Raw genomic sequence first — 13,854 nt, 5'->3', positions numbered from 1 at the left:
TTCAGTATCGGCACATCAAAAACGTATATTTTGTAATACCATTCTCAATTTGGGTCCCTCAAAGATTTAGTGGCTGCCATGCACTACCTTGCATAAAACTTGACAGATTGAGACCATTTTGACCTGCATCATAATAATGGTTTTATCTCTAACTCTGGGCAAAAAAAAAAAAACCCACCTAGAAATTTTTTTAAAACTTTTTTTTTTCTGAGCATATATCTTTGGAACCCTGGCTCAAATGACACCCTCCTGAGGCACACCAGTTTCAAAGAAATCCAACTAAGCATGACAATTTTAGAGGACTTAGAAAGGTTGATCTTTAAATAGATGTCATGAGCCAACCTTAACTATAGTGGCATTTATATATATGCATATAAACCTTAATGTTTAGGCAATACTACCAACACCCCTTCTAACAGACACACCTACTTAAATAAAAAAATAAAAGTTTTATAATCCTAATTACTGCAGTACTTTTTTTTTATAATTTACTGTGTTTAGTTCATGAAACTCGTTAATGACAATCATTTCTGCATGTCTATGTCTATAAGTCTCAGAGGTTTTTTGTTTTTTTTACCACATAAGAGTAATATTTTCTGTAATTTTCCACACACTGACTGCACTTTACCTAATACATTTTTTCCCTTAGCCTCACTAATGTTTTCATAACCTCAAAATATCCAGTAGCTTTTAAGGTCATGTAATAATGTTCATAGCTCCTTTCTTAACATATCTGGTAAGTCAATTAATGGCTGCTCACTGGTGCCCTAATGGCAATAGCATCAGTGATACTCAAGACCACTTCAGATATTTTCCCAAATGTTAAAAACCTTAATACTTAAAATATTCCTTGAACTAAGTGTTTTGGGTATACTCTGATTTGTTTTCTTAATAAAATAAATTAATAGCTCTGAGATAATGGCTCTAAATCTCAAAAGATTATTAGAAATGATACTCCATGTCAGATATGTTATCAGTGGAAAGACTGAGCCTCACAAGCATACAAAACACATTCTTAAGAGACAAGATCACCAATCTCAGTCCATATTTATAATCTGGTGATATTTAAAAGAAGCTGAATATAATGACACAGGAAGAGACAAAATCTTGATACTGTATAAAAATATTGCATGTTATTTCAGGGTCTACTTACTGATTCTTTAATCTAGAGCATCATGCCTGTCTAGAAATTCTCCATACTAAAAATAATTTTGTAATTTGGAGCAGAGGGACTTGCTGCCTTAGGGAACTAATAATGAAGTATTTCACCTATGTTCATTAAAATCAGACCCAAATCATAATAATCTGATGCTTGTTTGGTGGACTATGTGAATTAAATTAGTGGTCTCTATCCAGGTCCTAGAAAAACATTACAAAAATCACTACCACAGTCTGCATATCCAAAAGTACTAGTTCACATTATGAAAATTTTCTGTGTCTTACAGGATGTGTTGCATACCCAGAGAACTTTTGAAACCTTCTTGTGACTTAAATGGCAGAAAAAAAATTTATTCACATTTTCTAGAACAATTCACTTTTGGTTTGGACCTTTTTTCAGACTAAACTAACCATCTCAAAACAAGCTTGAAAATAGGAGGTTTTAATGGAAAGGCTGACAAAACTCTGACTGTAGTAATTTCAGTGGGTGCTAATATAATGCATTCATAATGATACTACTTACATGAAACCTTTCATTTGAAAACATTCTTTAAATTAAATAGAAGAAAAACCACATAAATAGCATCTACTCTATTTAAGCAATTCTCATCTTTCTGTCAGAGACCATCAGTCATGTTGAAATAATGCGCGGTTTCCTTCACCCCCAGTTCTGTCCATTTCTGTTTATCTAGACTTTTACCCAAAAGTTGAGGTAAAGCCACTGGTTTTATTTTAGTCGTAATGCAATACTGGAGTTGCACCATATTTCCAAAGATTGAAAGTCCTGTGCTTAGCTGCCAAAGATTTCAACCACAAGGTATTATTCAGTCTAGTTTTTAAAGTTCAAAATTTTAGTTAAGATCAGATTTGGACGTGTCTATTAAATAATAGACCTGCTATAAATTCTGCTTCAACAACAGAAAAAAATCTTACATTTCTGTTGCTCCAAAGCACCCCCAGATCTTACTCTCCTAAATGATTACTCTCGTCTCCTCGCTCTTGCATAACACCAATTAAAGACCATTTCTATTAATTTAAACACATGCATGAAAAGGAATGGACACAAATAGAATATCAATAATAGTAATCAGCTATCTGCATTCCTTTGTGTGTAAGATCATGTACACAGAGATGAAATAAGTAAGTAAAATGTTTCTTTACCTGTAAGGCAACTTTCCAGTCTCGTTTCTTGTTTATGGGCTAAGTCCTGCCTGTTATGTAGATAAGTGTAATGGGAGGTACAGTGTTGCACTATTTAAGGGGGTGCAGTCTTTCCTACTCCTTGCATTGCTGGTCCTGTATGGTGTGTGGATAAGAGAGGCAGTGAGGGCCATAGTTCAACCTCCTCTCTGCCCCCTATGGGATATCATGAATCCCTGAGGAACTAAGGATGAGGTACAGGGACTGCAATTCTGCCTGGTCCTTATACAGGTCAAGCAAGAGGAGAAAAAGTTACTTGCTCCCGAGTTATCACTGAGCACATGCAAAATGGCTAGGCGGATTTTGTCCCTATATGTATAACACCGCCCTTTAAGAAATTTGAATTTAAACAGAAAGCAATATTAATAATTGAATATATACATCTGCAGAAAGAAGCCAAATCCTGACTCATTTCTTACCTAGTTTTCATTCAGACAAAACTTTCCTTGTCCTCAGATATTGTCAAATAACAAAAACAAAAGAGAAATTTTGAAGAAAAGCAGAGATATTTCCAGCTCAGATAGGATATATGCTACTTTGGAGCTGCTGGGTTTTTTGTTTTTTTTTTCAGGGCCAAGTGTACTGTTCTTTGAGTTTCCTTTGAAGATGTGATAAATGAAAGGTGGGGGGTAGCTCCCTTTTATGGACACCCAGCCAGCCAGTTAGCTATAAATCCTTCTTGGTAGTAGTTCTGTACTTGCTTTACTTGTAAACTATGTAAAACTATGGCCTGTGGGCCATACCCTGCCCAGCCCTTGAGCTCCTGGATGGGGAGGCTAGCCCCTGGCCCCACCCCTGCTGTCTCCCCTTCCCCGCAACATCAGCTTGTTGTGCCACCAGTGCTCTGGGCAGCGGGGCTTCGAGCTCCTGCTGGGCAGTATGGCAGCGTGGCTGGCTCCAGCTGGGCAACACAGCTGCCAGTCCTGGTGCTCTGAGTGGCATGGTAAGGGGGCGGGGAGCAGGGGGTTGGATATGGGGCAGGGAGTCCAAGGGGGCAGATGGGGGACAGGGAGAAGGGGTTGGTTGGATGGGGCGGAGGTTCGGGGAGGCCAGTCAGGGGATGGGGAATGGGGGGGTTGGATAGGCATGGGAGTCCTGCGGGGTCTGTCAGGGGGCGGGGGTGTGGATAGGGGTTGGGGCAGTCAGGGGATAAGGAGCAGAGGGAGTTGGATAGGGGGTAGGGTCCCAGGGGGGTGGTCCCAGGAGGGGGCGGTCAGGGGACAGGGAGAAGGGGGGTTTGGATGGGTTGGGGATTCTGAGGGGGGCAGTCAGGGGGCGGGAAGTGGGAAAGGGCAGATAGGGGGCGGGGATCAGGCTGTTTGGGGTGGCAAAGCCTTCCCTACCCGGCCCTCCATACAGTTTTGGAACCCCGATGTGGCCCTCAGGCCAAAAAGTTTGCTCACCACCACTGTAAACGGTTAAAAAGTCACCCTGCATAGGTAAAAGGAAGGGAGGGGCACCTGACCAAAGGGCCAATGGGAAGGCTAGAACTTTTGAAAATTGGGAAAAAAACTTCCCCTTTGTCTGTCTGTGTTGTTCTCCCGGAGAGCAGAGACAGGGCTGGAACTATGCTGTAAAAAGCTTTGGGCCAGGTATGATGGATCACCAGATCATATCTAGAAACTACTCATTTGAAACCCCAGATATGTAAGTAGATTAGGAAACGTCTTGGAAGACATGATTAGGTTTATCTCTTATTTCTTTATGGCTTGTGGACTCTTCTGTGCTAACCCCAGGTGCTTTTGTTTTGCTTGTAACCTTTAAGCTGGACCTCTAGAGAGCTATCTTGTTACTTAATCCTTGTAATTGGTTTTTTTTTTTTAATCTAGCAAAAAGCCTAAGTTCCAAATGTATTTCCTTTCTTTTTGTTTTTAATAAAATTTACCTTTTTTTAGAACAGGATTGGATTTTTGTATCCTAAGAGGTTTGTGTATATAGTCTCAAGGACTATCAGAGTTGGAAGGGGCCTCAGGAGATCATCTAGTCCAACCCCCTGCTCAAAGCAGGCACAATCCCCAATTTTTTTTTCCCCCCAGATCCTAAATGGCCCCCTCAAGGATTGAACTCACAGCCCTGGGTTTAGCAGGCCAATGCTCAAACCACTTAGCTATCGTTGTTTAATTAGCTGTTAGAAAACAAAGGAAATCAGCTGTTGTCTTCTCAGCTCTTCTCTGTAGGGAGTGTGAAAGGGCTTGAGGATACCCCACAAGAAGGAATTCCTGGGTTCTCGCACTTGGGTGGTGGCAGCATCTACCCATCCAAGGTCAGAAAAAAGATGTAACCTTGGAAATTTAATGCAAGCCTGGAGTGGCCAGTATTAACTTTTAGAATCCTTGCGGGCTTCCACCTTCTGCACTTGAAGTGCTGGAGTGGGGAATCAGCCATGAGAGGAGAGTATATGAAAAAAATATAATGACCCATTACAGAGCACGTAGAAAGCTGCAGTCAGGATCTTAGCAGTGAGTGTCTCCCTAACAGCTGTATTATGGATACTTGGGTAAATGAGGAAGGGCACCAAATACCATTTGGACCCAGATAATTTCCTCTCCTGCTAGCATAGTTTGAGCTGATCAGAGTGCAAGTGAATAAAGGCTTATGCTAATTGAAAATATTGATATAAATCTATGGACTGTGCAGGCCTTTTCAGAAAATAACAGAAAAGAAATTAGGTGTAATTGTTTCAAGAGCTTACTATTTTTTTCCCCTGAGTACCTCAGTTCCATGGAGGGTCCTACCATGAAAATTCACACTATGACAGCATTTTCCCTTTCTCGTTCCCTCTATATCAGACAGTCTTCACGGTGGGATTTAGGAAGCAATAAATCATCCCTAGGAAGGGAGGAGGATTCAATTTACCCGTGAAGAACTGAATAGGAATTTTAAGGGTTACAGGAGTACCCTGTTCCTTTAACAAACAGTTCATCAGCAAGACTCTACAGCCTTTGAGAAAATGTGGATGGAAGTCCCTGTAGTAGCCTTACAGTCCTTCTCATAAGATATGTGTGATCTCTCCACTCACAAAAACACTGTTCTCTTTACAGTGTAAAGTAAAGAGAGGAGTTGTACCTGAGGCTTTGAATGTGTGTGTTAAATGCACCTTATTCCTCTGTAGCGTCTGTTCACATCTAACACATGCATTTCTACTTAGGACATCTACATTCAACCAGAACAACAACAATACCACTTCCTAATATGAGAAGATCATGGACTTGGGGATGGAGGCCTGGTTAGTTCTACCACATTTAGAGTTAGAACTACCACATTTGAAAGAATGTGTAACCAAAGTTTCATTTAGAGAATGTCATGCTCCAAAACCCCCTTAGACAAGAAGTGTGGTGAATAGACAAGATACTTTCAGTGAGAAGAGACCTACCAACTGTGAAGCTGAAAGATGCCTTTATTAGCCCACAAATCAAGCTCATGATAAGAACCTGCATATTGCCAGAGGACTGATAAGAGTGGTGATCCTCAGGAATCTTATATGATGATGATGAGAGATTCTCATGGGTTTCTTATGGTGCAGCATGCCTGCAATCATTGAGTGCTCTTTGCAAAAGTATTGATCTTGAGCTAACTGATCAGGGCATATTGAAAAAACATCAGAATGTCCTTTGCTTGAACTGACTTTGCCCTGATGCGTGTCCCTTGTAATGCCAACACCTACGCCACAAGTGATCATTTGTGAATTTCCTCAGATTCCAAGAGGGTGTTTATCACCCTTCTTAGAATGAATGACTGTCGCTTCTTTCTCTCAGCTTTCCAGAAGATGGGTTAGGTAACACTGGATATTGGCTCAGGATAGATCTCTCTTGCACTATGCTGTGTGCGCGTGTGTGGACTTTGAGAGGAAGTTCCACTTTCCTCTAAATCAGGTCTGAGAAACAAATTCTGAGGATTAATGTGAAGGTCATTATAATAACTATGGCCTGTTTCACAATCTTCTTTACCATCTTTGCTCTCGAGTGGTTGAGAGGGAAATAGCATAAAGAAGGATTTTTAGCCCACTTCTGAAATAAGGGGACAACAGCCTCTACTTTTGAATGTCTCTTCCTCTTCTTTTGGCTTTCCATCTGGACTTACATGCAAACACATTAATCAACAGGCTTCCAACCTGGCCTGTGGTGCACCGAAGACTAGATGATATATAGATGTATTCCTTGTGTTCTAAGCATGTCTTGTTGAGCTAGTCAACCCTGACTTTCCTACTTCATGTAGGGTTCCAAGGAGTAGATCAAGGCTAATTTTCTAAGTAGTGATGAAGGTTGATAGTCCATAGCATTGGACAGGTTATATGCCTCTCTGGGCTACATCTGCCTCCACTCATATTTTTATTTGTATTATGGAAGTGCCTACTCATGGACCATCATGCTAGACACTGTATAAACACAGGACAAAAAGATGATCCTTGCAGGAGTCCAGTTATATTCCTACTATCTGGGGTCTGGCATCTATACTGATTACCAGTTTCTCTGGACCCATTCTTAGATAGTTGTTATGTAACATTAAGAATGAATTAACCAATTGCTGACAGGAAGTGAATCAAGAATTGTGCCAGGTAGCCACACAGGAGAAAAACTAGTTCAGAGAGTTGATCTTAGGATAAATATTTGGCGAATCACTCCCTATCTTCTTCTGCATCACTTCTGAAATAAAGATGGCTTTAGATATAACTTAAATGGTAGACTTCTCTGTGAATTGTAATGGGTGCTTCCACTTGTTTGTTCAAAGCCATATTTCTCAAGGTTTTCGCAATGGCTGCTGGGCCCTGTCTAACATGATGAAAAGTTATCAGACATTGGTGGACATATATCCCTTTCACTTGAAGATACAAGTGGTAAGGCAATTGTGAATATCCATGTAGAAGTTATGAGTCAAAAAAGGAGTACTCTGTATAGAAAATGCTTCTTGCTGCAGAAAAAACTCTAGTGCTTTCGGGTGAGTCTCCCTGATCATATCTCCAGAAGGTTTATTTTCATATTCTGAAGCTTTGGGAAGATAATAAGGTAATGGTAAATTTCAGTGTTTCCATCTGGAATATTGATCTCCTTATGGACTTGTTGGGAGACCTGAAATCTAGAATGGGCTGTATGCGATTGTTTCTTTTTGTAACACAAACAATACTGTACCCTTTCCAGAATATCAGTCTCTCCATGGAACTGGTTCTGTAGTTCAAATATGTAGGAGATAGACTACTGCACTCTTCATCTTCTGATGCTGTGAAAAGTCTTGTTGATAGTGTTGGTTTATTTTAATTTAATTTGGGATAACAAACTTGTCACTGGGACAATGAGTTTTATTGAATATCCTTCCCTGATTATCTGAAGCACCCATTTTCTGATGTGCTTCACTCCTAGATAAAGGCCTATCCTGAAGCATGCCCTCATAGGAGGGGTAATTTGTCCAGACTTGTGAAACCCAAAAAACAAGAACAGCTTTAGGCGGGATGAAGAATTTTAGTGTGTGCGCGCGGGGGAAGGGGGGCTGTTTTGGGGCACTTTCTCACAGTTAAGCATAGATTTCCACAATAAGAGACTGCAGCCAATGCTCTGAGGGTTGAGGCTGCTGTATCGAAGTTCAGTCTGAGTGATTATCTTATTCACCTGCTAATGGGTTTGGCAGAAATACTACCTCAACTGGTATTACTATGCTCTTTAACAAGGAGGCCATAGAAGGCTTAACTTTAGCCAGAAAAATGAAGACCTTATAGTCCTTAGATACAAGATAGGACTTTAAGGGAATTCCTACTCCACCTTCTTAACATACTTATAAACCAAATGAGGAAGAATTACACAGCAGTCACACAATTTTTCAAGGTTAGGGTCTTTGCGTTTGTGTGTTTTTACTGTTGTAGTTTCTAAAAGCATAAGCACCTATGAAGTTAACCCCCCATTTATATGTAATTCTTCGAAGTCTGGTGAACTGTCTGAGGTATCTCAAAATCTCAGCTTTAAAGATGTCTCTTTCTGTTTAGAGGATCTTAAAACCTCTTATAAAAGGTTTTAAGAGTTTTTGCTCTTTCTTTTATTGCTGATTGTGAGCAATATCCTTCACCAGTCCCCTGGGCCAAACTCCTGAGAGAAAGGCAGGAAGGGCTCTGTGAGGGGGAGACTACCGTACCAGGGAGACTGGAACATGACTCCTGCATGCCTCCATAAGGAAAAGGGTAGCCACTTTATGACTCCTGTGGGACTAGGGAGGTTGTATAGGAAGTAGAAATACATCCATCTCCCAGGGAGGAGGATGTGAATCACTTCAACCTATACTACTCCACTGCTTGGTCTGGATTGTGTGGGGACTGACCACAGAAAATAAGTAGGTTTAGAGTAGCAGCCGTGTTAGTCTGTATCCGCAAAAATAACAGGAGTACTTGTGGCACCTTACAGACTAACAAATTTATTAGAGCATAAGCTTTCATGGACTACAGCCCACTTCATCGGATGCATAGACTGGAACATATAGTAAGAAGATATATATATATATATATATATATACACATACAGAGAAGGTGGAAGTTGCCATACAAACTGTAAGAGGCTAATTAATTAAGATGAGCTATTATCAGCAGGAGAAAAAAACTTTTGTAGTGATAATCAAGATGGCCCATTTAGACAGTTGACAAGAAGGTGAGAGGATATTTAACATGGGGAAATAGATTCAATAGGTGTAATGACCCAGCCACTCCCAGTCTCTATTCAAACCCAAGTTAATGGTATCTTGTTTGTATATTAATTCAAGCTCAGCAGCTTCTCATTGGAATCTGATTTTGAAGCTTTTCTGTTGCAAAATTGTCACCCTTAAATCTTTTACTGAGTGGCCAGAGAGGTTGAAGTGTCTCCTACTGGTTCCTGACATCAGGAACCATAACATTCGAAAACTGGTAGAAGAACACTGTCCCATGTTTGGTTTGAAAAAAACCTACCCCCAGTTCCATGACAATGATTCTGGCCTGTTCTCAACAAAAGGAGTTTTCATGCGGTCTGCTCAACCATCCTGGGGTTGGTTGCCTCCACTCTGGTTAACAGCTGGGTTTCACTTTGGCCTGCTGTCTCTGACTGACATTTCTGAGAAGGAGAGTACTGTCTTTCAAACTCTCAGAAACCCAAAATATTTTTTTTCATTTTAACTGTTTCGAGGAGAAAAACCTCAAAGCCACTGAAGAAACAGATACATTTAGTTAAAATCTTGTGAAAATTCTGCCTTCGGCGTGCTACATGTGCTGCTTGGAGGCTAGGCTGGCCACTGCCACATCCCTAGAATACCGCACCTGGAAACAGCGTGGGCCCACCCTGACCAATGTGACCTTGCAAAATTCACAATGCATGTGAGGCACATTGCATTGAGGACACCATTTTGAAGAGCCTGTCACTCCACACCCACTGGCATGACCTCAGCTGGTGCATGTGAGGTCACACCAGCAGGTCTGGAGCAGCATGCTCTTGAAAATGGTGTTTCCCATCTGTGATACCAGATAAAACTATAGCCAGTTCTGTCTCAGGACAAAACCATAGAAAAAAATCACTGTCTGGTTTAAAACCTGACGAATCGGCTATCTACTGGAGGCAGAGAATTCTGGAAAATTCTTCCTGAGGGGTGATCTGAAGCTCTGGGTCAGAGCAAAGTTCTCATCAGCCTTCTGTTGCCACAGACAGGGAACATCTCTCCATGAAGACAATCAGACATGGAAGGGATTAAGTATAGAAACTATAACCAGTTCCCATCAGCTGTCCACATCATAAAAGCCACCATCAGAATTGATGCTAATTGTCCCCTCTTTAGGCAAAGCAGAGAGGCCAAAGATTGAACAGGATATGGATAATTAACTATACCATCCCATCTCCCACCTTAATGACCTTACCAGGTCAGGATTGAGACACAGTGGCAGGGCAATGTGAGAGCAGCTGACATAGATTCTGCCCATGTTTAAACCATTTTTTAGAAAGAGGATTTTTATTTACAACTGTCAATCTGGCATGTTTTAATAAACACTAAACTCACTTAAGGCTAAATCCTGATTCTGCTGTTGTCAATGGGCATTCTTCTTTTCACTTCAATGGGTAAGGATTTGGCCCTGTTCTGTTCAGGTTCTTATACTGTGCTCATCACCATAGAATCTGAAGGCTTTCCAGTCATGCATTAAGCAACATGACTACACATCTGTTACACATTGTTTGTTCTCTCATCCTTTCCCCACAGGGAGATGCATGTGCAGTGGAGTCTCGTGGTTTGGAAGTGTGTGGGTTTTTTTGTTTTGTTTTTTTAATAGAAATATACCTGTTACTATGTGTTTACGTTACAGAAGGCAAGGTCAAAGAAATGCTCCTTGCACTCAGAGTGGAAAGTGATGAGGTTTGTGACAGTCATTGTGATGCCCTTGCTTCCTAGAGAATATGGTGATGGGTCCGTTAGAAATATATACTAAAAAGAAATGTTTTATGTTCTCTTCAGTTCCTTATCAACTATTGAGGACTCAGATACCCAGAGTGAAATTGTAAGCTAAAGTATTTTATCTACATATTGGAAATATCCTCATTATATCAAAAATGTCTGATGTAATTTTTACAGAAAAGAATAATACACACATTTAAGAATTCTTTCTTCATACTGTACTCAAGCACCAAACTAAGACTCTCCTACTTAAATACATTCTGCAGAGAAATCATTCATTCACTTTCAGGTTAAGAGCAATAAAAAGCATTTAACACCTGAAACATTAATTAGCTGAAAAGCATCTACTGAAGATCCAGTAAAATGAAATATTTGCCTTTAACATTAGCCATATTCTCTGGCTTCCCCAACCAATTTACTATTAATATCAAATATATGCAAGATCTAAACAATGAAACTGTATAATGTTAATTTCAGTTTAAGCTATCAAAGAATTATTATTTAATTCACCTCTTGCTTTTGACCTAATTCTTTTTCTTTTATTAGGAAAGAAAGGGCATTGTACAGCTAACGGGATGATTATGTACGATAAAGCTGTGTGGTCCCCCAAACCTTGCATTACTTGTCTTTGTTCAAAAGGAAAAGTGATTTGTGATGAAACTACGTGCCTTTCTCTGACATGTCACAAAACTGAGATACCTGAAGGAGAGTGCTGCCCAGTTTGTTCTGATATTGGTACAGTACACTATACTATCTTCTTATCCATCATTTAATTTTCTATTTGTTATTTTTACTATTTTAAAACTACCTCAAATAAAACATTAAATAAAGACAAAGGGTAAGTGATATAACCTATAAAAAAACAAGTAATGATTTATGCAATTTTATTATACATATTTAACTTTTTCTAAAATATATATTATAGAAATTATTTTGGGGAAATTCTATGGCCTGTATTAACAGGAAGTCAGAATAGATAAGCAAAATGGTCCCTTCTGGCCTTGGAATTCTTGAAACAATTTTTTAAAATACAGAAAGTAGAAAAGTTCAAAATTATGTAATAACAGCAGCTGTACAGCTCAGTTTTTCTTTACAGAATCAACAAAAATTGTTCCATAATAAAATCCGAAAGGTATGTAAAACTCTTTGTTGCTCCCAAATGGAAATATGCTATGCCTGCAATGGGAAAAGGGTCAGGGCCCCATATTTTCTATTGATTTTTTCCCTTTTTTGTTTTCTCCTCCCCTCACTATCATCCCTATGTTTTTTCAGCTAATGAAAAAAAAGCATAAACTTTACTCCTTTACAGTACATACCAAAAAGAAATAAGGTTCCATTTATAAAATGTTAATAAATGATTTCGACATGATATAAAAGCACATTAGACACACGAGTAGTACGTGTTATAAATTGTTATAAACACACCAGAAGAAAGCAATAAAAAGTGGTAGTTACAAGCAATCTATTAACCTGTTGGACACTAACATCTTTGACAACTGACTAACCATTTATTAACACCTCAGTTAATCATTTATTAACCCTGGATATACTACCTATAAAATTAACCCTAATAGTGTGACCAAATGTCCAAGTTATCCATCACCCCACACTGAAGAACCCCCACAAAACTTTTCACTATAGAAAAGCATCTTTTCTATTGCAAGAATGCTGCATTGTTTCCAGGGAAGCAAATGACAACTGAAGGTCCCCACCTAGCAGGATCAGACCCTTGTATCTCTTTTGCACTTAAACTTGATGGTGGAAAGTCTAGTTGTGCATTTAGGAAACAAGTACCAAGTATATTTCTTATCAGACTTTAAAGTAACAAAGCAATAAAGATGTTCTAAATACCAGTTAATGTGTTTTAGCAAAACAAGTTTCCAAGATTCAGTAAATATTTTCTCTTAAATAGGGTATACAATTTTAAAAACTATTGTTTTTGAGTAACACTAATTTCAAATTATCACTAGAATTTCTATTTTAAAATAAAGAATCAAAAAAGTTATGAAGGTAGTTGAGTCCGCCCTCCTTTTAGCAGATGAAACTCAAACAAAGACAATGGGCGGTGAGCATATAAAAATGTGTACTCATGCTGACCAAGTGAGAGGAAGCAGTTGACATGGCAGGATATCAGCAAGAACAGCCTGCAACCCTGTGGTTTCAGATGATGAAAAGAAAGGAGAGAAACTGGATTGGTGACATTTGCATATATAAAAGTATTATTTATCCCACAAGAATGCACACTATTTAACTTTTGTACTTACGGTGATAGGAGTAGTGACACTTTTTCTTTCTATATCTCTGCTGGGTTGAGCATGGGTGGAAAGTTGATTGTAAAGCTAGTAGCAAGACTGATGTATAGAGCAACAATTACACTAGATTTATTCAAATTGGCATGGTTTGCATGTGCACATGCATATGTAATGCACAAATTGCAGTGCAATCTTTCCACTTTTCAGAGTAGCAGCCGTGTTAGTCTGTATTCGCAAAAAGAAAAGGAGTACTTGTGGCACCTTAGAGATTAACCAATTTATTTGAGCATAAGCTTTCGTGAGCTGCAGCTCACTTCATCGGATGCATAAAGTGGAAAATACAGTGAGGAGATTTATATACACACAGACCATGAAAAAATACACATTGTAAGGAGAGTGATCACTTAAGATGAGCTATTATCAGCAGGAGAGTGGGGTGCGGGGGACAGAAAACCTTTTGAAGTGATAATCAAGGTGGGCCATTTCCAGCACATTTCGAGGAGTTAACAAGAACGTCTGAGGAACAGTGGGGGGGGGGGGGGGGGAAGGAATAAACAAGGGGAAATAGTTTTATTTAGTATAATGACTCAACCACTCCCAGTCTCTATTCAAGCCTAAGTTAATTGTATCCAGTTTGCAAATTAATTCCAATTCAGCAGTCTCTCGTTGGAGTCTGTTTTCGAAGTTTTTTTGTTGAAGGATAATCACTTTGAGATCAGAAATTGAGTGACTAGAAAGATTGAAGTGTTCTCCGACTGGTTTATGAACGTTATAATTCTTGACATCTGATTTGTGTCCATTTATTCTTTTACGTAGAGACTGTCCAGTTTGACCAATGTACATGGCAGAGGGGCATTGC

At 39.4% G+C, this 13,854-nt stretch overlaps 2 protein-coding genes across 3 annotated transcripts in view; one reads left to right on the top strand and one right to left on the bottom strand.

The window, feature by feature from the left end:
- The window catches only part of CENPP (centromere protein P), a 331,014-nt gene that overhangs the window by 101,115 nt on the left and 216,045 nt on the right, over nucleotides 1-13,854 (bottom strand). The window lies entirely within an intron of this gene.
- ECM2 (extracellular matrix protein 2) overlaps nucleotides 1-13,854 on the top strand; it is a 31,991-nt gene that overhangs the window by 3,561 nt on the left and 14,576 nt on the right. For both annotated transcript variants that reach the window (XM_077823083.1, XM_077823082.1), the window contains exon 2: nucleotides 11,290-11,478. In XM_077823083.1, coding sequence (XP_077679209.1) covers nucleotides 11,290-11,478 — 189 coding nt within the window. The remainder of the gene's footprint in view (nucleotides 1-11,289; nucleotides 11,479-13,854) is intronic.

Source organism: Eretmochelys imbricata, chromosome 7 (assembly GCF_965152235.1).
Source record: "Eretmochelys imbricata isolate rEreImb1 chromosome 7, rEreImb1.hap1, whole genome shotgun sequence".
Taxonomy (NCBI): Eukaryota; Metazoa; Chordata; order Testudines; family Cheloniidae; genus Eretmochelys; species Eretmochelys imbricata.
This window is presented reverse-complemented; position numbering and strand designations above follow the sequence as displayed.